Source organism: Vulpes lagopus, chromosome 5 (assembly GCF_018345385.1).
Source record: "Vulpes lagopus strain Blue_001 chromosome 5, ASM1834538v1, whole genome shotgun sequence".
Lineage (NCBI taxonomy): Eukaryota > Metazoa > Chordata > Mammalia > Carnivora > Canidae > Vulpes > Vulpes lagopus.
The window spans coordinates 12,837,207-12,863,907 of NC_054828.1; the positions used below are offsets into that span (position 1 = coordinate 12,837,207).

The window sequence follows — 26,701 nt, forward strand, 5'->3', positions numbered from 1 at the left end:
CCAGTCCTTGGACACCTCATCCTTAGGTCTCCAATAATGTGTTGTTCAGACCTTCATTTGAGCGTTTAGCTCAAATGTTCTGTTCCCATGTAGACCTGCTCTCTTGCTAGATTGGGAGGCAGCAAATGAGCTTCCTGGCCTCGCTGCCATCAGAGGTGCTTCCTACCTGACTGTCTTCTGCATTTATGTCCTGGAGATTACTCTAAAAACCCATCCTACGGTGCTGCCTGGGTGGCTCAGTCAGTGAAGCATCTGCCTTCAGCCCAGGTCATGATCCCAGAGTCCTGAGGTTGAGCCCCACGCCGGGCTCCCTGTTCAGCAAAGAGCCTACTTCTCTCTCTCCCTCTGCCCCTCACCCCCACTTGTGTGCGCGCTCTCTCTCTCTCTCAAATAAATAAATAAATAAATAAATAAATAAATAAATAAATAAAACTTAAAAAAAGATCCATCCTGCACCAAGGGTCTTGGCCAGGTACCCTCTTTTCCTGGATTCTGGGCCTGCTTGCTCTACGTTCTGTTTTCTGTGAAAGGACTTGAAATTGCTTGCTCTTAGTCCCAGATCCCTCTGTCCGCTCTTCCTCACTGTCCCGTGTCAGTCCTCGTCACACCAGAGAGTGAGCTCCAGGCCTCTATTCTCCCTCTGGTGATTTTCAGCACTGACTCCTTGGGTGACCCCTTGCCCCTCTTAGGGGATCCCTCCAGCACCAGAAAACATTTTCTTGGATAACAGAACGGAAATCGTAAAGCACAGGAAAAGTGAGAAAAAACATGTATTGTTCTGTTTTTTTTTTAAAATTAACATTTTGATTCATAAAATTATAGACTTAATGACAAACAGTTTGAACGTTTAAAACACTGCAGGGCAGCAGGGAAAACAAACATTTCTCTCTCGGTCATGTGATACCACCAGCCCACTTCCTGGAAGTCATTGCTGTCTGTCACTTTTTGTGTATCTGTCCAGGAACTGTCTAGGCATTTGAGGGGTGTGTGCACATGCATGCGCGTGCATGTTCATGCATGTGTAGCAAACATTGAGTGCCTACTACATACCAAGCCCTGCTTTGATTACTGGGAACATAGCACTGGGCGAATCAGTTAAGATCCCCGACCTGATAGAGTTTTCATTCTCGTGTCAGCAAACAGACAATAAACAGACAGATGTATAATATATCAGGTGTTGATAAGTGATATAAAACTAATAAAATGGGCTACATGGCGAGAGGATGTGTATGTGTGCTATTGTAGCTAGGGTGGTCAGGCGCAGGTAGATCTGTGGGTGCTTTGTGAGGAAGGGAGGGAGCCAGGCCAATAGCTGGAGAAGGAGATTCAGGCAGAGTGACAGCGAGCACTAAAGCCCTGGGGCAGCAGCAGCTGGTAGGAGGCCAGGGTGGTGAGGACAGAGAACACTGGGAAAGAGGCAGGAGGCAGGACCTCCTTTCATGTCGGCCCCAGGAAGGACTTTGACTTTTTTCCGAGTAAGACAGGAAAGGACTTGAGGGTTTTGAGAGTCGTGAGCTGACTCACGTTGTCCCAGGATCACTGGATGCCGAGTGGAGAGTGGAGCCCAGGTGTGGGTGGGCGAACACAGGGAGGCAGTGGGGAGATGCCCGTCGCTGGCATCAAGGAGGGGGGGCCGACGCTGGATTCACTGGCTCCACGAGGAAAGACAGCGGTCAAGAGAACTCTCAGGACCCTGGGCTGGGGGACTAGTGGAAAGCTGTCACCAGTGCCGAGAAGAGGAAGGCCAAGAAAAAAGCAGGTGTGGGCTGGGTGGAAATAGAGTTCAGTTTGACACTTGAAGCTTGAGGTACCTATTACACGTTCAGGAGGAGGTGCCAAGAGAACGCAGGGAAGAAGTCTGATGAGATGGCCGTTCGGGGGTCGTGGTGGGTTGTGGACGTGGCCACACACTTTGCAGCTCTTCCTGTCAAGAGGAGTCTGTTTTCCACCTCTTAAATCTGGGCTGGTCTTGTGCCTTAACTTGACTAGTAGAATGCAGCAGAAGTGACCTGTGGGTTCTGAGCCCAAACCCCAAGAGCCTTGGATCCTGTGACCACTGTATGGAAGCCCAGGGAGAGACCCATGGCCTGGTCACCCTGTCACCCAGCTGACCGCGTGCTGGACCCAGACCTGCCTGTGACTGAGGCTGTCCCAGACCACCGCCCGCTGGCCAGCTGACCCCACACATGTGTGCAAAGCCCCGGAAGAGATGAGCCCAGTCAGCCCAGACCCCATGAAGAACTGGTCAAGCCAGAGACATGAGCCAAAGAAATCGCTGTTTCAAGCAACCGAGTTTTGGAGTGATTTGTTGTGGACCGAAAGCCAATGTATGCAGAAATTGTCCGCATAAGGGTGATGTTTTTATATATCAGGACATCGTTATCCTTCTCATACTCAAATGAGATCATAATGCCCGTCTGCAGCTTGCTTTTTCCACTTAATGACGTATCTAATGACAATTTCCCACGAGGTGCATTTCAATTTCTCTCATTATTTTTAATAGCTGGATGAATATACTGTAATCAGCTCAGCCAGTCTCCTGCGTGGGTGGTTTCCGGTTTTTGTTATCACAAAGCCTTGGCGAACATTCTTATATATGGTATTTATACCCATGTGTATTTATCAGATGAGTTCTTGCAAATATGATCATAGGTCAAAGAGATTTGCATTTAGAATATTAATGTTTGTCAACTCATCTTCCAAAATGATTTCCTAATTAGCATTTCCTTATGTGTGAGAGCGAGTGTGTATATCAACCCCTTATTGATGCTAAGCATTTGCTAATCTGAAAGGGAAAAAAATGTATTTCCTTACTGTTTTATTTGCATTTTTAAATTATGGATGAGGTTAAGTGTATTTTTATATGTTTAGTATCTATTTGTATGTTTTTCTTCCCTGTGAATTTCTTATTTCCACTCTTTGCTTATTTTCCAAGGCTTGTTTAGCCTTCTTACGAATTGAACTGTAAAAGGTCAATAGATATTACAGAAATGTTACCATCTTCCTAAACAGCTTCTAGATATAGATGTTTAAACTTGACACATTTAAATTCGAGTTCTAGAGGACCTTGCAAAGCAATACGAAATAATTCCCTGCATTTGTAAAGTGTTTTACAAGTGCAGGACACTACAAACGTCATCTACTCTAATCCCGCAGCTGTCTTCCGAGGCAGGTTTGTTATCTCGTCGATTTAATAATTGAGGAAGGGGAGATGCAGAGATCCAGGGCCTTTAGGTGAGGAAGAATCACGAAATACTCTGAAAAAGGCATGAAAAGTTTACTAGGTGTTCAGTCTAGCACAGTCTTGGGTGTATCAGTGCCCCTCCCTCTGCTCGAGCTCCCATTCAACTCTTTAAATTGCAGTTTTTTTTTTTTTTAACTGGCATTAATGCAAAGCCTTCTTGTCCACAGAAATGCAAATTAATTGTGTCTGGTGGAGATGCAATTGATTCTGTCCTGGTGGCGATGGGCGCGCTGTGCCTCGATTTGTCATTCATTTCAGCCTTCCTGAAGGCCTAGGTACCCATGTCCCTTCTCTCAGCTATCCTTGGAGATGCTGGGCCGTCTTACTGGCTCCCTCATCTGAGAGTTAAATAAAGCTTTGGCACTTGTTCATTTTATATTCATATGTACGATGTTACTTTAAAAAGGTATCCTTTAACTTTTCTCAAGCTTCTAGTCCACACAGCTAGACACATGAGCCTGTCAGGATCTGACTCAGGGATGTCTGACAAGGATTCTTTATTAGGATTATTTTTAGCTGCAGAGTGCTCTTTGAAAAGCTGATGAAAGCAATGGACCCTTTCCCTGGGAAGAATAAACAGACAGAAGGACACAATTTTGCGTGTTCTTTTGAGAGTACTTTGGCCTCTGGGACATTGGTTTAAGAACTCCTAGGAGAGGGGTGCCTGCGTGGCTCAGCCAGTTAACTGACTGACTCAGCTCAGGTCATGATCTCAGGGTATGAGATCAAGCCCCTTGCAGAGCACTGTGTTGGGGGTAGAATCTGCTTAAGGGTCTGTTTCTCCCTCTCATTCTGCCCCACACCCCAACCCCATGCTCTCTCTCTCTTTCTCTCTCTCTCTCTCTCTCTCGAAACAAAAACAAAAACAAAAACCCACCACCAACAAAAAAACTCCTAGCATAGAGTCTGGGGTCAGAATAGTTGCTCAAGATCAGAAGTAGAAAGAAGTGGAAGGGAGAGTTGGGAGTATGGCTTTTTTCTCTACACTTGCCATGTGCTGAGCTGTACTAACTCATTTAATTGTCACAGAAACCCTGAAAGACCAGAAGCTGTTCGACAGAGGGGGCACATCACTAGCCCAAAGTCACACAGCTGGTATGGATTCTAAAGTGATTCCTTTGGGGGCACCTCAGTGGGTCAGCGGTTGAGGGTCTGCCTTTGGCTCAGGTGGTGATCCCGGGGTCCTGGGACCCTGCAGGGAGCCTGCTTCTCCCTCTGCCTGTATCTCTGCCTCTCTCTCTCTGTGTCTCTCATGAATAATAATAGTAATAATAATAATAATAATAATAATAATAATAATAAAAGGTGATTCCTTTGCACCACAGATATAAGGTAAGCGAATAAAATAGTTCTTATGGGGAAAATATAAATCCTTAGGGAGGAAGAGTTGCTCCCCCCAAATCAACTTTAAATCTGTATTGAACTTGAGACGTTCTGGTCACCTGAACTTCTTATGGTTGACAAGAAACCCTTTTTCTAGAGGATTCTAGGGGAAGGAGAATATGTGACTGGGAAAGGGGATGCGAATCGTGATGGTTAATTTTATATCAACTTGACTGGGGTCATGGGGTGACCAGATATTTGGCTAAGTGATATAATGGGTGCAGCTGAGAGATGTTTCTGGGTGCGATTAACGTTTGAACGGTAGGCTGAATAAAGCAGATTGCTCTACCCTGTGTGAGTGAACATGAGGCCTGAATGGACCAAAGGGAGGAAAGGAGAATGGCTCTCTGCCTGTCTCCGACCTGGGACTTTGGTCTACTCCTGCCTCCGGATTCCGACTGGAGCTTTTGCCATCCACTGTCTCCTGGGTCTTTGGCTCTCCCACTGCAGATCATGGGGCTTCTCAGCCTCCATAACTATGAAGGCCAATTCCTCATACTAAGGAAAAAATATATATATACATACAGTTCTTTTTCTTTGGAGAACCCAACCTTACAGGAGGAGCCTAGTACGGAGCATATCTCTGCCTTTCTGTTCCATCTTGAAGAGGCATCTGCAATCTTGTCCCTGATCCTCATGTCCACCAGGGCCTGAGAAATGGCTGCAAGGGGTCTAAAAGGAGAGTGCCCTGCCTGGCCCAGGGCTTCATGACCCTGCAGATGTAGGGGGGCTGTCGACTTCTTCTCCTGCTCCTGAGAAATGGGCTGGGAGCCAGAGAGAAGAAACAGGGGCATTCCCATCGTGAGAGGGGTTGCTGCTGCAGAGGGTATGGAGTGAACTCCAGCAGGGGATGGGATGAGGTGGTGCAGCGCGGGGGAGGGGGGGGGGGTGAGCAGCGGAGGGGTCACGCCTGAGGCGCCCCCAGTGGATGCTTTCAGGGAAGCAGGTGTCCCTCCCCTCCAGCCAGGGACCTGGTGTTTGTAGGAGCACTTTCCTAGCCCTACCCCCTGTTGATGGGCTGTTTGGCTCCCCCAGCCCTTAGCCCTCTCCTTTCACCTAGAGCTTGCTGGAGACTAGGTGTCAGCGTAACACTCCTGGGCTCTGAGTGATTTGGCACTTGTAAGGTTGCCAAGCCCGGTCACGTTTGTGGGCCGTAGTCTGATTCTGGCAGGGTGCGTGGCTGAGGCTGGAGCTGGCGTGGCTGCCCTCGGTTCACAAATGAGAAAGCTCAGGCCAGCGTGACGGGGTGGCAAGCTTCTACAGTAGATCAGAGGGAGGGCAGGCTCCCCGTCCAACTCCTGGCTGCAGCGGGGACAGGGCCAGATTGCAGAGGTTCTGGAATTTGGGACAGATTGCCCAAACTTGTGATTTGTGGCACAGAGCTCAGCCCAGCAGGCCCAGTGAGGAGGAGCAGGCCCTATCCCCCACAGCAGGGTGTCTCTGGGCAGTGCTCAGGCTGAAGGGAAGCTTGGAGGTGGCCTCCCTGGAGGTAGGAGTGGCATATTCCAGACCTGGGACCCAAAGCAGCCCTGTCCTAGTGGGATCTGGAGACACCACCATGCCCAATGGGCTTGGACCTCACACTTGGGGCAGCACTGCCACTCCCTTTTAGAGCCTCCCCATTGCTCTCGAGGCAGGCAGGATGGGGCTTACTACCATAGTTTTACAGAAGTGGAAACTGAGGCTCACACTGGGCATGTGATTTGTCCAAGGTCTCACTACAAGGAAACAGCAGAGTCCTCAGGCTCCCCAGGGCCAATCCCAAGGGAGGGAGTCTGGCCTTCCAGCTGGCTCCTTGCACTAGTCCTGGAAAATAAACTCTGAAAAGAGCTTACTCTCATAGTCTTTATTCAGACTGGAAATACAACATCCCTCCCCAGTCCAGCAGGATAACCAAAGATACAATGTTCTGTCTTAAATTAAAAAACAAACAAACAAAAAACCAACTTTCCCTATATTTATCTTCCACTTTGCACATTCACATCAAAGCCATACAGAATTTGTTAGGCATGGGCCAACTGCAAGGTCACTGAGCGCGTGTTCTGCTTGTAGGGGAAGCTCAGCGTGACCCCTTGGGCCAACCTGGACTGAGCTCCTGGGGGCGAGACTCGATTATTCGTGTCTTGATCTAGTTCCGTTTATAGATTATTCAGTAGGTGCTCAATAAATGTATCAGAATGACCAGACAACCCCTCCTGGGCCTCCTCTAATCCCCTGTTCTCACCACAGTTCACCTCACTGAAGAAGAGCCAGAAGGGTCCTCAGAAGTCTCCTTGTCCAACTGCCTGTGTTGTAGATGAGGTCCAGAGACGATGAGTAACGAGCTGGAGGTCACACAGCGAGTTAGAGGAATCATGAGTGAAGATGATGCCCTCCTTGTTCCAGAGCTCATCTCGGGATCTCATGCAGCCTCTGTCTTCTGAGACCGGAGGACCACTTGGGAAGAGCGATGAGAGCTCCCCCCTATTGCTCACTTTGCTCTGAGTGCAATGCAACCTTCCCCCCGGGGTGTGCTCAGGGAGCTTCCCAGGCTGTGGGCCATCTTTGGGTGCTGAGATTGATTCCCCTAGAGTCCCGGGCACCCTCCTGCCCTCCTTTTCACCTGGAGAGGGGAGCGGCTCCATTGGCGAGAGGTTATTCCATCCCTATGTGGAGGTGGCACAGGGGCTGCCCCATTTGGGGTTCGCAGGTGGAAGGCAGCACAGTGCAGGGATGCAGGTCTGCTGAATGAGAGAGCCTAGGAGAGGCTGTGTCTCCCACAGGTGGCCTGGCAGGAGGGTTATCTGGCCGGGGAACCAGGCAGAGGCGGGCTGGCCTGGAGCTGGTGGGTAACACCTGGTGGGAAGGGCCAGCCGGGGTGGAGCAGAGGGCGGCAGCATGGGGCCCTGTCACAAGAGGAAAGTCAGAAGAGACAAGTGAGTCCTAAGCTTCACCTGGGGCTGTCCTGAGGCTTCCCAACCTTTCCCCCCAGGATTTGGGCATGGACCATGTTGGGGGAGAGATGTGTGCCCTGGGGTCCGGGAAACCTGGTCCGAAACCTGGCATTTACAGGACTTGCTTGATGTGAAACAGTCACTTTGCTTCTTGGTGCCCAGTTTCTGCATTAGCAAAAAATGAATAAAGAAAGAAATCCTCCCTGATAGTGTCACTGCGGGCACGCACACACCTCTAAGCATGGGCCTGCCCATGTTGCATGCTGCTGTGTCCCTGCTGGTTTGCGTCTGGCCCTCCCATATGTGTGGACCCCACAGACAGCTCATGCTCGGGGCGCACTTCCTAAGTGCTAAGCTTTTTCATGTCTCAGCAATTTCCACCCTCATTGAACTACTACTGTCCTCTGAGGGGTGACGTGACTCTGACAGGCCACACTGCTGCTAAGTGCGCAGGTGGGCTTCGAATCCGGGCAGTCTGACTCCGAGCCTATCTGCCCAAACTCTGTGCGCTGCCCCTTACTCCCCGCCTGCCTGTTCCTCAGACTGTGAAGTCCTGCACAATAATACAAGCCAGTCCCCGGAGGAAGGAGAGGCACCGGGATTGTCCCTCAGTGGATGAGGACATGGGGATGGAGTGGGACAACGACTTGTGGCGGGTCCCACTGACATCCAGAGCACCCTCGGCCATGCTCTTTCTGGAAGAGTTTCCCTTGTACTCTTTACTGCACACAGAGCCCCTGGGGTTCCTCACTTCTGGGTCTGGGTGGGATGTTTGCAGACAGTGTCCCCCAGCCCCACTTAGAGCCTCAGCTACTCACGGCCACGTCCAGGTTTGTGGCCAGGGCCAAGCCGGCCTCACTCAGCAGCTGTGAAGCTCCAAGGCTGCCAATCTTCTGCTTCCGCCACTTGGCACGCTGGTTCTGGAACCAGATCTGGGATGGGCGAGAGAGAGGATGTAGATCTGTAGCAAGGCCTTTCTCCATCCATTACCTTCCCCCTAAGCTTAATATCGCTGCTTCCCCCAGGGACTGGCACTTTACAGTTGAGAAAGCTCCATGGCATCAGGATTTTCCTTGGAGGTCTGCCCTCTGAGAGGGCACCAGGCATCAGGACCTTCAGTGCCTGTGCGGCTGGGGGCTCACGCACGAGCGGAGCAGCTGGATGCCCTATAAGCAGGAATGGCGGGGTCTGTGGTGAACAGAGCCCGAAGGGCACAGCTTCTTGGCTTCAGCTAGCAGTCATTATGCAGAAATGTGAGCCTGGCATTACAGGCCCATCCAATATCTAAGGCGGAAATCTCGATTTTTATGTGAATGCTTTGAGGCTTAAAACACTGTGCAGATGAAATAAAACTCATCGTGGGCTGTTTCCTGCTGGCAGTTCCACCGGCTTGCAGCCCCAGTGGGCCCCTTGGCATCTATAGGTTGAATATTGGCAGCTCTCTGTATTCACGGGTGCCCTGGCTGTCCCTGACATGTGGGCATTTGTATTTGGCCTTTCTGCCGAGGCAGCTTTACAGCAGATGCAGGTGCTATTCACTTAGCTCCTGACTGATTCTAAATGGGAGGAGAAAGGGGGATGTCTACAACATGGGTGGTCCTTAGCCAGAAGAAAAGTAGGTTGGGATAAAATCAAGTGTAAAATGTTGACATGGGCCCTGGCTCAGCTTTTGAATTTGGAATGAGTCCATCATATTTCCATATATTTGATTGAAAAAAAAATAGTGATGTAGAGAAGTGTTCTAGAGCCAGCCAACAGCGCAACCATTGGATTTGGATTTGCTAGAATGATACTTGCAAAATTAGGGGTGTGCAGAGAGGTGGGACATACATACCCTTGGTGACTGACAAGGGGCTACTGTATCTCTAACCACAGAAGAAGCCACAGACACTCCAAGGTGAAGAAATGACAGCCTCTAGATGAGGCAGCTGGTACTTAAATCAGGTGTCTGACCATGGATGGTCCTTTCCTTCTCTATACTGTTTTCAAAGTGATGCCCATGAGATCTGGATCAGGGGTTGGCAAACTAAAGACTGCAGGACGAATCTGGCCTTCCTACCTGTTTTTGGATGGCTCATGAGCTAAGAATGGCTTTCACATTTCTAAAAGGTTGGGGAAAAGATAAAAAGAAGAAGAATATTTGTGACACATGCAAATTATACAAAATTCAAATCGTAGAGTTCCTCGATAAAGTTTTAGACAGTGACCGTATGGCCTCACAAAGCCCAACATAATTACCATCTGGCCTTTTACAGGAAAAGACCACTGGTCTTTGATGATCACTGGTGTAGATTGTCAACACTTATTTTGTGAATGAGGCTGCAGGGTGAGCTATAGCCAGGTGGGGAGGGAAGGCAGGAAGCCGATACCAACGGCCATCACTGATGCCCCCCTGCTTCATTTCCACCTCCCAGAGAGAGAAACCATCTTGTAACTATGGTGACCTCATTTTCTGGAAATAATCTTTGGCAAATATGACTGTATTCAAGGGATAAAGGCAATGGGAAATTCCAGTTGGGGCAGTCCTAGAGGGTCCATGATATGTGGGGTCTCACCCATGGCCCCCACGCCTTGAGGTTGGGGGCTGAGGGTGGGGACTGCTGTACCTGCACCCGAGCTTCTGGGAGGTTGATCCTGGCTGCCAGCTGGTTGCGGATGTGGACATCTGGGTAGTGGGTGAAGTGGAAGATCTTCTCCAGCTCATGCAGCTGCTCTGTGGTGAAGGTGGTTCGGACCCTCCTCTTGCTCTTTCTTTCCTCTGGATGGCAGAAGGTTCAAGGTGGGTTACTGATCTGTGGTTTGGCACCCTGATGACGCTTTTGTGTTACCTGGTTTAACTGCCCACTACAGAATCTTGGCCACTGGCTCCTTTGTTGAGAGTCTTGCAACATATTGCAAAACCAGGTCACCCTAGGTTGACTCCTCCAATCCATCCTGAACAGTGAGGTCAGGATAACTTTCTAGAAACTCCTGTGCCTGTCCTTTTTGCAGCTCAGATGCCTTCAATGACTCTCCTTTGTCTACAACAGGACATGGCAAACTATAGTCAGAGGGTCAAATCTGGCCTACTGTTTGTTTTTATAAATAAAGTTTTATTGGAACGCAGCCCTCCTGTTGGTTTATATATTGTCTATGGCTGCTTTTGCAAGCAGCTTTGAGTAGTTGCAACAGAGACCATATGGCCTGCAAAGCCTAAAATAATTACCATCTGGCCCTTTACAGGAAAATCTTGCCAGTCTTGGCCTACAAAGTAAAGACTGAATTTCCCAGCAGTCAGTCCCTTACAACCTGTTTCCAGTCCAATTGTCCAGACTTGCGTCCACTCAGGGCTGGCTACATCATCTCTGGGGCCTAATGCAAAATGAAAATGTGGGTTCTCTTGTTCAAAAAAGTAGGAAAAAAATCTATTTCTGTTCTTCTGCAGTCTCTCAACCTGGCAGTGTGTTTTTGTGTTGTTGTTGTTTGCTTAGTTTTTAAAATTTACTGTGTAAGGTCATGCTCCCTTGGGCACAGGGATACTAACAGGGTGACTGTGGACTCTCACAGGGAGAGATACCATACTTTGTCTTGGTACGAGGATGCATGTACCTGACCACGACCCTCCTCCCATACATACCCTGACACCTATCCCATCCCCAGAGTCACACAGGATGGAGGAGGCAGTGTTCACTGGGTAGGGATGGAGAAACAAGTGGCCTCGAGCCCATCCCAGAGAAGCAGAGAGATGGTAAGAGGGGCACTGAGCATTGAGTCAAGGCTCCAGGGTCCTGGTGCTTGCTTCCTAGGCCCACTGAACCTCACTTAAAAAACACAGATCTAAAAAACAACAACAACAACAACAACAACAAAACCCCCACAGATCCAGGGCACCTGGATGGCTTAGTGGTTGAGTATCTATCTTCAGCTCAGGGGGTGATCCTGGGATTGAGTCTCGCATTGGGCTCCCTGCAGGGAGCCTGCTTCTCCCTCTGCCTATGTTTCTGCTTCTGTCATTGTCTCTGATGAATAAATAAATAAAATCTTTAAAAAAACCCCACAGATTTACATGTTAAATTATTAAGAACTTTGAGATGACCATAAACATTAAACCCCAAGTGCCAGGTCTCCATCTGTGTGCAGTACTGTGGGCAACTACACTGGTCACACCTGTGCCCATGAAGCCAGGTCTACGCATTGTGTGTGTATGAAGGGGAATCAGCTATTTTACTAGGACACATTAACTTTGAGACGCCTATTGGGTATTCAAAAAAAAAAGCTCTTTAATAGGCAGATAAATATATGTTTGAGCTCAAAGTGGGTATTGGGACTGTGGCTCAAATTTGAAGAGGGTCATTATATATTTGGCTTTGGGAGTCTGGGAATGGCTGGGATCATTCAGGCAGGAAGTGCATGTGGAGAAGAGTGGGGGGCCCTTCCACTGAGTAGAGGCTCAGCAGCCCATAAGGGAGCCAAGATAAATCAGCAAAAGAGGCCATGACAGGCAGGTCCTTGAGGTAGGAGGAAAAGGAGGACACCTGATGAAGAAACTATCTCGAGAAAGAGGCTCAGCTGTGTCCATGTTAGGGATAGATTCGTTATAACAGGGACAGAGGATGGTCATAGTGGTCCCACGGAATAGGCAGTGAGGGCTCAGTGGACAGTGGTGGGAGGAGGGATGTGGCAAAGCAGAGGCAGCAACTGCAGACAAGTCTGTAAAGGTATGCTGGGCACGTGGAGGAAGAATGGGAGTTGCAAGCTGGAGAGGGAGTGTATGGTTCTGGGACTAAAACAGAAAAGACATAATAACATCATGAAAAACCCCCAGTAAATGTTCTCCAGCAAATCTCTATCAGTCTGTTTTCTGGAAAACCTGACCTGAGCCAGAGGAAGCTCAGACACAAGCAGTACCCAAGTAAACACAGGGGAAGGGAGATTTGGAAAGGAAAGAGTGCACATAGAATTAAAAACAAGAGAGGGTGAAGAGAAAGAAAAGTCAGAAAATATTAGTGTGTTTATCAAATACCTATTACGTTCCAGGTGTGGTGCTGGACCCTGGCCTTGGCCTGCACACATGCACACATGCACACATGTATATTTAGCTTTGCCTTGTTCCAAGATGGATTTGAGGCATGTGGTCAGGAATTTGGTATTTAGGTGGACACTGAGGACCACAGGAAGACTCCTTGGGCAGAATTATGATGGCAGAAGCCAAGGAATGAGGACTTGTGTTTGCATTACCCAAAATACACCCAATGTGGCATCTGATACCTTGTAGAGACTCTGACAAATATACATTGAATTAATATGGATTGAGGTGTGAGTGGTTGGGGAGAAGTGGAGGCAGTAGGAGAAGGACTCATATCTTGAGAAGGTGCTAGAAGGGAAGGAGAAGGCTGGGAAAGTTTCAGAGAGTTGCCTGGAACATGTCTGAAGACCAAGGAGAGAGGGCTCTGGAAGGGCACCAGATGGGGTGACTGCAGTGATGCTCCCTACACAGGTGAGGATATCATGTGAGTCTTGGGGCAGGTTAGCCGGACCAGGTCTCCAGCAGAGAGTGAGGGAGGTGGAGGGGTTAGGGCAGGAGGGATGAAGAAGGGCTTTGAGACAGCTGTTCTGGAGAAGGGCCAGGGAAGTCAGAAGAGTAAATCTACCTGATATAATTTTAGAAATTGTAGGAGAAATACAAACCCTCTCCCCAAGTCCCCTTCACTTTGGGGGACTGATGTCAGATGTCATAGGTTAGATGGGATGACTAGGAAAGAGGATGTGGATCTGAGATCCTGCTAAGATGTCCTTTCTCCCACCCAGCTTACTTTCTCCTCTCCCCCCAAATAAGAGTTAAAACTGCTACAAGCATACAATTGGAGTAGACACTGGGTAAAGAATGGATTTCACTTTTGATGGTTTAACAACTGAAGAGCATGTGTATGTGCATGCATGTGTGGTGTGTATGGTGTATGTGCATGTGTGTGATGTGTGTGCACACATGTGTGTTGTGTGCACATGTGTGTGCGTGTATGCACTTGCTTTCCATTCGGCTATCATTTGCTAGAAGGAACCCACTGAAGTGGACGTTGAGAGACCTGAGCTCTGTTCCTGAATTCTACAACGTGGGTCACATTTCATTTATGTTCTGGGCCTCAGTCTCCCCACCTGTGGAATAGGGGAGAACAGACCAAATATACCCTGATATACTGAAATTCTCTTTTCGGGTGGAGCTGAATGGCTTAAAACACCTTGCCCCGGATCTGCCTGGGGATCCAGTTTGCTTGGTGAAGGCCAGGGAGGGGAGGTTTCTGCTGAAACTGCTCCTGCATCTCGGATTAATCAAGCCCAGTGGCCTCTGTGTTAGAAATGGCATCTCAGAGTCTGCCTTTAGCCTCACCCCTCCCTGTGACCCCTCAAGCTTGTTGTTAATAATTTTTGATTCCCTCAAATTACATGGGCTCATTTCACTGACTCTTGGGAGCTTCATTGGAGTCACAGACAGTGAGGGCTCAAACATTATCACCCACCAGAGCAAGCTCCTGGACTGTGAACCACCGGATCGGAACTGATCTCTCTCCTTCCCTACCCCCTTTCCCTCCTCAAGTTTACTTTCTTTTTAAATTTTTTGAGAAAACATATTTATTCTATTTTAGAACTAGTGGTGTGTTTAGGGGTAGAACTGAAGCCAATCAGAATTGATGCAGAAACAGATGGCAATGCCAATCCGTCACTGAGTCTTATGGAATATGTCCTCTGTGCCCAGCATTGGGTAGGCACTGAGGGCCTGTCAGCAGGAGTACAAAAACGGAAAAGCCATGCTGACAATATCGCAGTCATTCATTCACAAAGTCAGCATTTTAGGTGATAGTAGTACTGCATAGCTTTATAAGACATTGCAAACAGAAATTCACAGGATGGAAGATTCCAGGTTGGCTGGGCAAACTGTGGTGCCAAGGAGTGTATGGAGTTAAGATTCTTCTGGGAGTACAGAGCTATGTACAAAGAACACAGAACCAGAACCAGAACACGGGAATGCAAGCAGCATGGAAAACAGAGGATTAGAAACAGACTGTAGAGGATGACTAAAAGAGGGTGCTTCCTCCATTCTCTAGAAGGAAACTTGGGAAAACAAGGGTTCATGGCTAAGAATAGAGTCCTTAATAGAATAATTTTTTCCACGTTCCCATTTGTATAACTAAGCAAGCAACTGTTAAGATGTATATGGCCTTTCTGTATTTCTGGCAGGACCGGAGGTTGTGATTTGGAGGTGGGCTGAAGAAGGAAAGGATCTACGTCTTCTCTACATAATAAATGACCTCTGACTTCCTGGATAGTGGGCTGCCTGGCAAATTACAGGCCAGCTAGAAAAATATGTTTTCATATCAGTTCTGAGCTACATCTTCTCAGGATAGATGTTTGTCTTTGGGAGATAAGATAATCATGATGATGATGATGATGATGATGATGATGGTGGTGGTGGTGGTGGTAATGAGGATGGTATGATGGTCATGCTGATGTGATGGTAATGGTGGTGGTGGTGATGATGACAATAATGGCGATGAATGTGTATGTGTGTGTGTGCAAGTGTGTATCCAGTGGCTATAGTGACTTCTCCAGGGAATAAACAGACATGCCCCAAATCTGTAGTGGTAGAAAGATAGAGGCTGAGCCTCAAGTCCACCAGCCTGTAGGACTCAGAATGCCAAAGCTTCTCCCTCAAGACTGACTATGGGTTCTTGGGGTGTAGATAGTCAACACTGTCCCCTAGTCCTTTTTGGGATGTTATTCTAGACTGAATAGCCTCAAATTGGAGGACTGTAAAAAGGAGTGGTAGGGATAGAGGGGTCCTGGAGCTGAGATCACTCCCAGTGAGTGGGACTTCCTGAAATTTGATTTATGAGACCTAACCAGAGGAGCAGTTTCGGGGGAGACGGATAGACTTGGATCTGGCTTCAGGGAAACAAGGTTTGGATCAGAGGTAGGACTTGTTAAAAATTTAGCTCCTTAGATTTGCAGTATCCATATCCATGTAGCTATTTAAATAACATAAAATAAGAATTCAGTTCCTCAGTCATACTAGCCATAGTGCAATGACCCACATGTGGCTAGTGGCCACCATATTGGCCAGCATAGGTACAGAACATTTCCATCCCTGGAGAAAGTTCTAGTAGATAGTGCTACTTTAGAGGTTTTCTGCACTGGATTCATGGAAAAGTCTTACTCTGGGTCTAACTTTAAGTTTCTCCCAGTGTTGCAATTTCCTGTAATTCCCACATATCTCTGGGAAAGAGAGGATCCATCAGCTATAGAGTCAACTCTGATGGCGTTGGGGAAATGGGAAATTTAGGGCAAATAAGAAGGAGGGTGGATTGGCCCACGTTCACCTCTCTGTTGGTGGCTGGGGACAGGCCCAGGAGCTCTGAGTGTTGACTAGGAGCAGAGTGGACCTGCCCAAGGTATACAGGGCAGGGTGGGATGGGAAGAGAAGTTTCTGAGAGGTTGGCTAAGGAAAGATGAAGGCCTGCTCTTCAGTGTTCCCACCACCTGCAGGAGGGGGTTGCTCCAGGAAAGGAGCGGGAGGGACCAGCATGGCAGACACAGGTTACAGCCACAGTGGATGAAGGAGGTGAGAGAGAACAGCATGGATGGATATGGAGCAGAGAAGAAGATAGAAGATGGCACTTGGCCAGTGGAATTTTGGAACTAGAAGGAAACTCATTCAATAAGAAGCTGGAAATAGGAGCTCAATGTGGGAGTGCGCCATGCACTGGATAAAGTTCTTGATCATCAGGAAGGACTGGGATATCCTGGGTGCCCCTGAGGAGAGGATGATGGGGGTGCTGGATCCCCTTTTTCCAGCCCAGGACAGGGAGTGAGAAAGTCCTTGAGCTCTGTCCAGGCCCAGCATCTGGTGACCAGGTTCTTGGCAGAGAAGTCAAGGAGCCGGTGGCCACAGTGCAGCCCACCCACTGCAGTGGGCCTAGGGCACCAGGGCAGGGCAGGGGGTGGGCGGGGAGAGGGTGCAGGTAGGTGGCAGGGACTGCCACCCCTTTCAAGTTGCTCCTCTCCCTGTTATTAATTGCGTGAGCTGTGAATCACACTTCAGTGGGTCTTCAAAGAGAACGAGTCAGCAGAACTTAATTAAACCTGAGCCATTTAGCACATCGATCATAAGAAATACACAATTTACACAGGTGATTAGGCCACCTAATTATAAACCGATGTTTCTCTGCGCTCGGCTCCCTCCCCTGATTGCTCCTTCTCCGCGGTCTGCTAATTGGCCCTGGCTGCTCAGCTAAAGGCCCCAGGGAGCTTTGCCACTGGATGAAGTCTCTGGAAATGGGCCTTGTTCTTGCCTTTTGAAGGCAGTGGGTTCAGCCTGGAGGGGATCCGGGGCACCCTGTGGAGCCCTCCTGCAGGCTGGGGACACGGCCTGGACATGTGGGCAGGGCGCAGGGTAGGGCAGACCTGGGCTGGGCTCTTCTCTCCAGTCTGGTCATGGACTTCCTACAGTTCTCTTGAGTCCACAGCATACAAGGCAAACTCCTTGGCATGGCATTCAAGGCTCTTCAAGTCCTCCCCTTCCAGAATCCTCTGCTTTCTTCCCAACCGCTTTTTCCATTGTTTCAGTCCCACCCAAAGACTTCTAGATTCGATTCCACAAATTGGGCATGCCCTTTGATTCTCTAGGTGTTTGGACTCACTGCTCCCTCTGCCTGGAATGCCTGTCTTCTTTTTTTGTCTAGTGAACTCCTACTCATCTGTCAAAACTCAAACCAATCAAATGTTTCCTTTTCTCCAAGGGCTGTTGTGAATCTCTGGAAAAGCACAACCATTTTTTTTTTAAGTAATAAATTTAAATAATGAGCACTTTTGGCTTGAACTATCAGCCTCCGTATTGGTAAAAATAAAAATTTCCCTTAGTTTTTCTTTTTGTGCTTATGTATCTTTCTTGCAAAGTGTTGATGGTGGTTAATTCTAGATGATGAGACGGTAGAGTTACAGCTACACTTCTTTTTACCTTCTTTTTGTGCATCTGTGTTTTCTATTTTTCTATAATATACATGGATTATTTGTGTGAGTAAACAACAGTGAAGAGACTACAGCCAGGGTGGGAAGAGATGAAAATAAAGAAATCCCTCAGGGAAACAGTTGTGGGAAGACCACGGAGAAGCCCATTGGCAGAGGATTCGCCAACCTGCCACCAGGTAAGTGCTCTCTCAGCAGAGCGAGGATTGTTATCTTCTCCTTGCATGGCCTCACTTTATCTATGCTTTTTATCTATGCTTTTTATCACTGCTTTTTATCTATGGAGCTCAGCCGATGTGCACACACACACACACACACACACACACACTCACTTCCCTGCACTTTTCATTTGTATATCTTTTTCCTTTTTTTAATAGCAGGTGTGTCCTTTGTTTAAAGGGAATTGTGTGGGGAGCCCCACAATACAGATAGTGGTGGAGCTCCTTTGTTGACGCTTGTGGGGGGCCCCCCACCCGGAGTGCTACTTGCTCAGCTCCCCTTCATCCATGGAGCTCTGGCCATGCATCCCTGGGGAAGCCCACCAATCCCCTAAACATAGGTTTTTAAAGATGCCAATGTGTGTAAATAAAGGCCAAAGTTCTTGGCTTGGCTCACTTGACCTTCCGTCTCCTTATTTCCCTCCTCCCCTCTACCATGGCTCTGGGATTTTTAGACTCTAGCCATGCTGGATTTCTTTGTGTCTCAAAAGGCATATTCTTTTTTTTTTTTTTTTTTTTAATCCCTCAGGCCTCCTGCCCATGTTTTCTCCAGCCTGGCATGTCCTCTCCTTTTCTCTGCGTGACTCCATCTCAGAGGTCACCGCCTTTCTGAAGCCTTCCTGGAAGACCTCAAACACAGTTCACTATTCCCTCCCCTGTATCCTGGGAGCACGTGGTCAGGTTTCTATGTACTATCTGTGTCGTGACAATGTGACTCTTGTGACAACATGCATAGGTCTGGTGAGACTCCTACTGAAGGGGGGCAGCACAGAGAACTGGCACAGGGCAGCAAGGGGCTGATTTCACGGGCTTTTCCGTCCTGTCCCCATTCCTCTCCAGTCTGTACTTGTGGCAATGCAGGGGCACAGTCAGACATCACGGCGGTGGAGCTGGTACATGTTTTGTGCTGTCCCTAGGCAATGGGGTGGGGGTGTCTGTATTTAGTTGCCCTGCACTGAGAGGGACTTAACTGTTCTCTTCGTGGCCAGCCCAAGTGCAGGGATGCAGAATGCTCAGATGAGAGGTATGCAAAGCTACAGGGTCCTGTAAACAGTGGAGGGGCTGCTTTTGGCCCCAAATGGGTTAACAACTGCCACCGTCCCAGAAGCAGACCTCTTTGGGAACACACCATTGATTAAACAACATCAACAGACAAAACAAAAACAGAGAGTTCCACATCTGGAGGCTGAAGGTGACCTATGAAGAGTTATAAGGGCCCTGAAATAAGAAACCATCATCCCAGCATGGAATAGTGTGAGAGAAGAAGAGGAACAGCAAGAAGTAGACTCCAGACGGGGCCCAAACATACCTCATTCTCTCAGCCATCTTCTCTGAGAAACTACTTCTCAGCTCTGTCTGAGAAACTACTTCTTAATGTTCCCCAAGGCAACACATTTCCTTCTCTATTTCAGCTAACCCAAGATGGTTTTCATCAGTTGGAGCCCAGGGGTTCTCATTAATATGGGTCATTGCGCCATTTCCTGCTTAAAACCCTGCAATGGCTCTTCATTCCTTTTGGGATATAAAGCAAAAATAGGAAACCTCACCATGCCCTCGATGGCCCGGCATGGCTGGGCTCCTTTCTAGCTCTCAGACCTCATCTTGCTCCCTTGAACATCTCATCTCCTGCTAAGTCCTTGCCCTTGGGGCTCCCTCTGCATGGAAGAGTGGGGGAGAATCCACATTTCCCCCCACTCAACCATCAGATTGCAGCTCAACCATGACCTTCTCTGGAAGCCTTCACTGGTAGACCAGACGTCCCTCAGCATAGGCCCTTGGTACCATGTCACTTTCTTCCTGACACCACAGCTGTCTCTGCTTTCGCTTGTGATTATCAGATGGCTATTTGTCACCCTTCCTAGACTAGAAGCTACGTGAGGGCAGAGGCTGAGCTTGTGTTTTGTTCCCTACATCATCCCACTCCCCACTGAGCTCCTGTGGTGGCTTTGAGATAGGTTTGCAAATTCTTGGACACTTCCTCCCTAGGGATTCTTTTCTCCTTTAATGGGACCCAACTCAGTTGATGTGCAGAGCAAATGGAATGCAATGGACTGCTGCTATCAAGTTTCTCAGGCTGGGTCGTAAAAGGATGCAGCTCCTACTTTGCTCTCTCTCTCTCTCTCTCTCTCTCTCTCTCGGATTGCTCGCCCTGAGAAGAGCCACTGTCACTTTGCAAGGACACTCTAGTGGCACGTGCAGAGGCCCTGCATGGGGAGAAACTGAGGTCTCCTCCTCAGCCAACTGAGCTGCCACCAACTCAACAGCCATAGAGTGACCACCTTAGAAGCCAGTCCTTTACTGTGGCTCAGCCTTTAGGTGGCTGCAGCCCCAGATGGCATCTTTCCTGCAATCCCATGAGGGACCCTGCGCCAGAGCTTCTCAGTGAAATCACTCCCAAATTCCCGATCCACAGACTCTGAGTGAGACAATTATTGTTTATGGTTATTTTAAGCTACCGAGTCTGGGGATAGTTCGTTGTGCAGCAGTAGATATGCCTGCCACTCAGTAGACTTTAGTCATTCTTTGTCGCATGCCTGGATGAGGAATACAATGGATAGATCAAATTTAAATGACAGCCAATGTTTTGTGTGTCTACTCTGATCTCCCCGTGGCTCTGATATTCCGGGGCCCTGTCATTAGAGTAAAGCTGTCCATGCCCTGCTTGCGTCCCTCAGACCTTTCCATGCTTCAGATCAACTTCTTACTGCCATGATGTGTATTTCTGAGCTCAAAAGTCCAGATAATTCTGGGGAGTATAGTTGCTCCATTTCTCAGAGGATTTAAGCTTAATTTCCCCACCATGGTCACTGGCTTCATCACGTGTCCCTTCTTTGTATGCTTTTGCTACCTCCGTGCTGGTGTCCTTGCACGTCCACATAAACCCCTGGTGCTCCAATCCTTTCCTTCTGCTTTTTGCGGGGAAACCCCAGGAAGACAATGCTTTTTGCAAGCTGGGACCAAGCCTTGTTCTGTTTTATACTCCCACAGGGCTTAAGATTCAGCCAGGTTCTCAATTCTAGAATGAGCCTGCAGGTGCCCCGTAGGAGCGTCTCCATGGTCTCTTAAGGTTGTGGCTCTGGCGGCAGGGACTGAGAGAGGGGCCCAGGCAGAGAGAGACCAAAGCCATACTAATCCTAAGGGACTCCAGGCTTTCAGCTCTCCCCCTTCCACCCCACTCCTGTCTGCTCTGGTGGGAGCCCCTGGGACAGAGCTGCTCACACAAGGCAACGAGACACCCTTGGGTCTGGCTGCAGCCTCAGCCAGGAATCCCAATTCCCAGGGCCAGTAGCTGGGCAGTGCTACTGCCCTGGGTTCCAGATGGGGTGGTTGGGAAGGGAGGACGGGGAACAGAGAGGAGAAGGAGGAACACCAGGGGCTCCTTCGGACTTCTGACTTCCAGAACTGTAAGGATCAACTTCTGTTGTTTTAAGCCACTCAGTGTGCCGTGATTTGCTACAACAGGACCAGGAGAAGAAGAGGTGTGTGAAGGGAGCAGAAAGAAGAGGAAAAGGAGTTAGAAGCAGGAGGGGGAGGAGCAGTGGCTTTGGAAGGGCAAAGGTTTGGAGGCGTTTAAAGAGAGAGAAAGATCAGAAGCCATTGGGGTGGCCTCTTCCTCACCTTGCCCTCCCTTTTGCCCCAGGCATCACGATTTCCCTGCATGGGGCCATGGGTGGCACAAATGACCTCTCTCTTCCCCGGGTCTGGCTTCCTTGTGATTGGACCTCCTGTGACTTCAGAGGGTCCTGAGCCTCAGGGGGCTGCCTCTCTCAGGAGTGAGTGGACAGCTGGGCTTAGCATCATTTCAAGCAGGTAGGCCGCTTGGATTTTTCCATTGACTGGAGATGTGGGAGGATCCAAGCCTGAGATGATGAGGCTCACTGCCATGAGAAGCCAGGGAGGAAGAGCACTGGCCCTGGCCCAGGTGAGCGAGCTGGCCCCACACTCACATGTATTGGCCCTGTAGCTCAGAACAAGCCATTTTGCCTCCCTGGGCCTCAGCCTCCTCAAAGCGTGGTCCTTGGACCACCGACATCAGAGTCATTTGGGAGAGCTTGCTAGAATGCTGATTCCTGGGCCCCTTGGGTGCTGAACCTGAAGAGCTCTCTGTGTTTACCAGCTGTCCAGGTGATGGGGACAGAGAGAGGTCATGCTTGCCAGTCACCTTCTGTGAGCCACTCTGCGAAGCCCTTCAAGTGTTAACTTTATTTCTCTGTTTTTATTTCTGGGGTTGGGGGTCCTGGACACACCATTTCTGGTCCTGTTGCCTTCCATCCTCTGAGGGATGAAAGCAGGACAGAGACGTGGAGGGGGCATTAGCAGGGGCAGCAAGCACTGGGCGGGGATGGGGGGGCCCCAGGAAGGCGGGGAGAGGCGGACACTGCTGAGGCCAGTAGCCCTCTTGCTCACTGCTCCCGGCTACCCTGCTCCTGCCTGGCTCGGACAGCCTCCATTCCCCTCTGCAGGGAGGAAGCCTCTGCCAGAAAATGGCCATGACTGATACCACTGAGGCTTTCCAGCCACCGATTTGTTGTGGAATTGGTCACGGCACCCCTGAGCTGGGAGGGACCTTAGGAACATTCTAGTCCTGCTCTTTCATGTTCCAGATGGGGAAATGGAGGCCCAGGGAGGGGAGCAGCTTGCCCGAGGTCCTCCGGTGAATTAGTGGTACCAGATGGGGGCTCAGAGACCGGATTTCTGGAATCCAGCTCCCCATCCTCCTTGCCCAGAGTCTCACAGACTCCAGCTCTTGGGCCATGTCTGCACGTTAGGCTTGTAGTTCCCAACATGTTGGTGTCCCATCCGTATTATTATTTGCTTAGCATTTTCACAAATAGGCTTTTTGTTTTACCCAGATAAATAAATCCATCTTAAAAGAAAGCCTCACATCGTGACCGTAAATGGATAACTATTTGCGTGTCAGAAATAGCAAGTTAGTGTAGGAATAACTACAGAACTCTTGACACGAATAAGCTCTGTCTGCGTAGTCCTCAAACTCATGTAGAAAACCACCAGTGGGATCTTCACTAGCCTTTTGGAAATGCTCGAATGCAGCGTGACGGGAGATGTATAGATTTAAGCCGCATCCAGGAATAACCTCGAGTGGACAGTTGCAGGTCACCGGGGTGCAATGTTAGTGCTAACTATTCACGTGGTGTGTGCAGGTGATGCTCTTCTTGGGGGCATCATCCATAAGGTGGGCTCACGACTATGGCAGTTCCATGAGAAACAGCCAGGGATGTGCCACAAGAGCCACCGGGCACCACCCACCCTGACCGGTGCTATTTCTGCAAACCTGCTCTGGGTTCAGCGGGACTTCTGATGTGAGCCTGCCAGCATCTTCGGGGGGCAGGTTCCAAACGAGTGCCTCCCTTTTTGTCATCAGCCTTGTCAGGCTAGGGAAAGGGAAGCTGCTCTGGTAGGGGGGTTGGGCTTCTCCCTCTCTCCCTCCTTCTTTCTCCCTCTCCCCGCTCCCCAACCCTCTTTCTCTCTCATTAGGACGAGGAAGACAGTCATGGATTTTGTGTAGCTGCAGCAGGAGAGACTCGGGTTAGACGCTCAGAACTGTTTCTAATGCTCATTCAATTCACTGTAAGGTGTTAGTGAGCTTCTAGATGCGAAGCTGGGGACCCTCTCCTATGAGAGACTCAGCAGCAGGGGAAACCTGCCAGCTACCCAGGGACAGGGAGTCCTCCAGGATTTTCCCCTTGCCTGGAGCTGAGTGCAAGCCTGTCTTGGGAGACTGAACTTGGGGGAGGTAGTGGGGCTCAGTAATGGTAGGAGAAGACATCCTGAGCACCCTGGAGCTGCCTTTCCAGCCTTTCCTTGGATTAAAGGGGGTGAAAGGGGAGAGACTGAGAAACCCCCACAATTCTCCAGTTTCCCTAACAACCAGGCACCAGCAGACCCTCCTGACCTCCCTGACTGCTTCCTCTTCCTTCACTCAACCCATTCCCTGAGGCGACGCTGAGGCCGGAGAGAAAGAGACCTTTCAGAGGTCACGCGGCAGCCCAGGGGAGGCCGGGGAGGGCCACCCAGGACTCCTGCCTCCCCGCAGGTGCACATGTCCACCTTGGTGCCCTTCCTCAAACTGCTTCTCAAGAGAGCTCTGAGATCTGTCTTGTCATTGGTGTTTGGGGATATGCCTCGGGGTGGGCCGTTGGCCTGGGAAGGTGATCAGGGTGGGCAGATCCCAGGCGAAGCTTCAGCCACCAGGAGACGTGCAGGCTGAACCCTGCTCCTGAAGAAGACCTTGTCGGGCTGAGCAGGGGTTTGGGGGGCAGCCAGAGCCAGGTCCTGCTCTCAGGTCTTCCCATCACGGGCTGTGTATCTTGGGCACATAATCTACCTCTTCTCTTTCACAGGTGAGTTTCCTCATTTGTCAGGTTATGATAATCATGCCTTTCCACTGAAATGAAAGAGGAGGCTCTAGGCTAGCACCCACCCAGCGGGAATGCTGTGTAAATAAATGGGACCCGGCATCTGAGTTGTGGCCTGCTTACAAGAACCCGCCTCCCTGCATCTGCGCCGACAGAAACTTGGGGTCTGGAATCTGAAAAAGCCCAGTCCTGGCTAGACAGAAAAGTACTTCAGGCTATTGGCCCAGCACCTGACCTCTCTTTGAATTTTGGGGTCCTCCCTTCTATTGATAGGGAGCGGCTTTTTATCTGCCTGAGCCCAGCTGGCTCTTGGGGATCTAGGAGTGGGAGAGAAATGACCAGAAGACACTTACCCTGGGGCTGGGCCTGTGGGGGCCTCTCCAGTCCGGAGCTTACACCTGCTGCTGGCCGAGTGTCCTGTCCACCTGCCCCTTCTGTCTTGACCACGCGGCTGCTCTCAGTGGGCCTCTTTAAGATCTCCTCGATGGAGAAGGACAACTCCAGCTTCTTGGGGGCCCCACAGTGCCCCGGGCATTTCCTCTCCATATCTTGCAGAGGGCAGGGTTTGCCGTGATGCCCTCCGTGGGTGGCTGTGAGGAGGGGCAGAGGGGGACCTTGTGTGCGCCCAGGGCGATGCTGGTGGAGGGTGGCGAACTTCCTCCCCTGAAAATCCTGGAATCAAAAGGGCAAGCAGAGGTGGAGCATGGAGAGCCTCATGTCCAATTATCCAAGCACAGCTCTGTCTCCACGGGGATACTCCTGGGATGGAGGAGGCAGGTCACATTGGGAGAGCTGGAATATGCTGTCTCCCATGCCCATGGGCTCAGAGCTCTTGCAGGAAGGAAGCCACCATGGCCACCGCTGGTTTCAGTTGTGCTGCAAAGGGTCCTCTCCTGCGTGGTCGCTTTCAAAATCCCCAGGCTATGCTGGGGCCCCTGAGGTCGCTGTCAGTGGGGAACAAGGCAAAGAGCTGGAAGGAAGAGGAGACGTCCACTTTTGCCTTTTCTCCACTTGTGGCCCCTTCCTGCTGGCTCTGGACAGTCTCTGGAAGGCTCGAGTGCCACCCTTGGGCCCCCGGGGCCAGCTGAGATCCGGGCCACTCTGCAGCTTGAAAGGTGTTCCCAGAAACCCTCTTGGACTTCTAGGTCTGGTGCTTCCAGACTCCAGAGTAGGCTTTCTGGAGCACCTGGGCCTCTGTGGTCTGGCAGGTGTGGGCTTAGATTGGGGGTCTCCGGACCCCCACAGGCTGGCTGTCTGGGACGGGGCTGGGCGAGTGCCGGCGTCTCTGGCCTGCCTTCCAGTCTCCCTGGCCTCACCTCACAAGCCTCTCAGAGGCTCCTGACCCAGGGTGACTCTCCCTTCCTTTTGGTGTCCTTTCTGCTTCTTCCAGGCTTGTATGCCCCTGATCTGTCTCCCGAGACAGCACCAAGGAGACCTTCTCGGTCTGCCCTGTAAACTGTTGGCTGGGAGCTGACAAGGCATCCACCTGTCCTTACGGGGAATTCTGTTCCCAATTACTGTGTAATCAGGGAGGAGGGGGCAGTAAAAGAGTTGATAAGAAAAGGAACTCTCCACCCTCCTTAAGGCCAGGGATCCAGGTGTTGGGAACAGGGGGCAGGGGGCAGAGTGGAGCTGAAGGGTGGGCAAGGGGGCCTCAGGGAGGTGCCATGATAGGGAACTGGCTCGGTGGGAGCAGGAAGAGGGAGGATGGGAACAGGTTGGCCAGGAAGTGTCCCCCGGCCCAATAAAACGTGTTTGCTCAGTGAGGGGAGTTCATGGGTTGCGTGGTGGCTGGGCCAGGGTGCAATCTGCTGGGTGTCACCGTCTGACACACTTCCCTGGGCTTGTAGATGTCAGAGCAGGGGCGCCTTCTGAGTTCTTAGGGCGTATGTGAGGAAACTGTGGCCCAGATCGAGGAGGCATAGTGGATGTTCCAGTGGGGGCTCCAGGATGCCATGCTGCGGACAAGTTGCCAGTTGGCACAAGAGCACCAGATGCCCCTGAAGAGATTGGGAACATGCACTGGGACACTAGAAGCTGGATCTTCTTGCAGAGGGTAGGGGGCGGGGAAGGCTGACTCCCACTCCTTATGGAAGGTGAGTCCAGAGAGTGAGGGACTTGCCCTGAGATGGGGAGAGGGTAAAGATCACACGTCCTGCTTTACACATGGTGCCCCCGGGAGCATCAGGCTATCCAGTGCTGCTAGGGGCGCTTGGGCTCCCTGGCAGTAACAAGCGGGCCCTCCAGTCTTGGGCACATCGTTGCTTACTCATGCCAAGGTCTAGATGTAGTTGGACACCCAGCCCCTTCCAAATAGTGATAGTGTCACCCTCCAAGTTTTGCCCGGAAAAGGAAGGAATTTTAATGAGTCAGATGTGAAAGTGGTTAATGTAACTCCTGCTCATATTCTGGGGCCAGCATGAGTCACATGACCCCGCCTATGTGCAAGGGAGCTGGGAAATGGAAGCTCTCCCTGTGTCAGGAGGAAGATGAACCAGCTTGGTGAATGTTCAGTGAGATGCCAGCTGCAGACTCATGGCCAGGAGGCCA

The 26,701-nt window shown here is 50.2% G+C and overlaps 1 protein-coding gene across 3 annotated transcripts; it reads right to left on the reverse strand.

Annotated features, from left to right (window-relative positions):
- Window positions 1–6,343: 6,343 nt before the first annotated feature.
- Window positions 6,344–25,602, reverse strand: ISX (intestine specific homeobox). 3 transcript variants are annotated; one of them, XM_041756384.1, is made up of 5 exons: window positions 24,505–25,602; window positions 10,167–10,318; window positions 8,379–8,492; window positions 7,236–7,512; window positions 6,344–6,957 (listed from the first exon to the last, which is right to left on the reverse strand). In XM_041756384.1, exons 1-4 carry the CDS (start codon window positions 24,695–24,697, stop codon window positions 7,273–7,275), a joined length of 699 nt encoding a protein of 232 aa, XP_041612318.1. In that variant the 5' UTR covers window positions 24,698–25,602; the 3' UTR covers window positions 6,344–6,957; window positions 7,236–7,272. The 3 variants fall into 3 exon arrangements, with proteins under 3 accessions (XP_041612318.1, XP_041612319.1, XP_041612316.1); XM_041756385.1 differs by having other exon boundaries at window positions 6,344–6,951; window positions 7,230–7,512; XM_041756382.1 differs by having other exon boundaries at window positions 6,344–7,512.
- Between the last annotated feature and the right edge of the window lie 1,099 nt (window positions 25,603–26,701).

What these genes read in the sequence shown, in the direction of transcription:
- ISX (XM_041756384.1), bottom strand. Translation starts at nt 24,697, where the DNA reads ATGGAGAGGAAATGCCCGGGGCACTGTGGGGCCCCCAAGAAGCTGGAG. An exon ending in CCCACAGGCCCAGCCCCAGG is followed by an intron (nt 10,319 to 24,504) that starts GTAAGTGTCTTC and finishes TCTGCCATCCAG; the next exon opens with AGGAAAGAAAGAGCAAGAGG. An exon ending in TCCCAGAAGCTCGGGTGCAG is followed by an intron (nt 8,493 to 10,166) that starts GTACAGCAGTCC and finishes CGCCCATCCCAG; the next exon opens with ATCTGGTTCCAGAACCAGCG.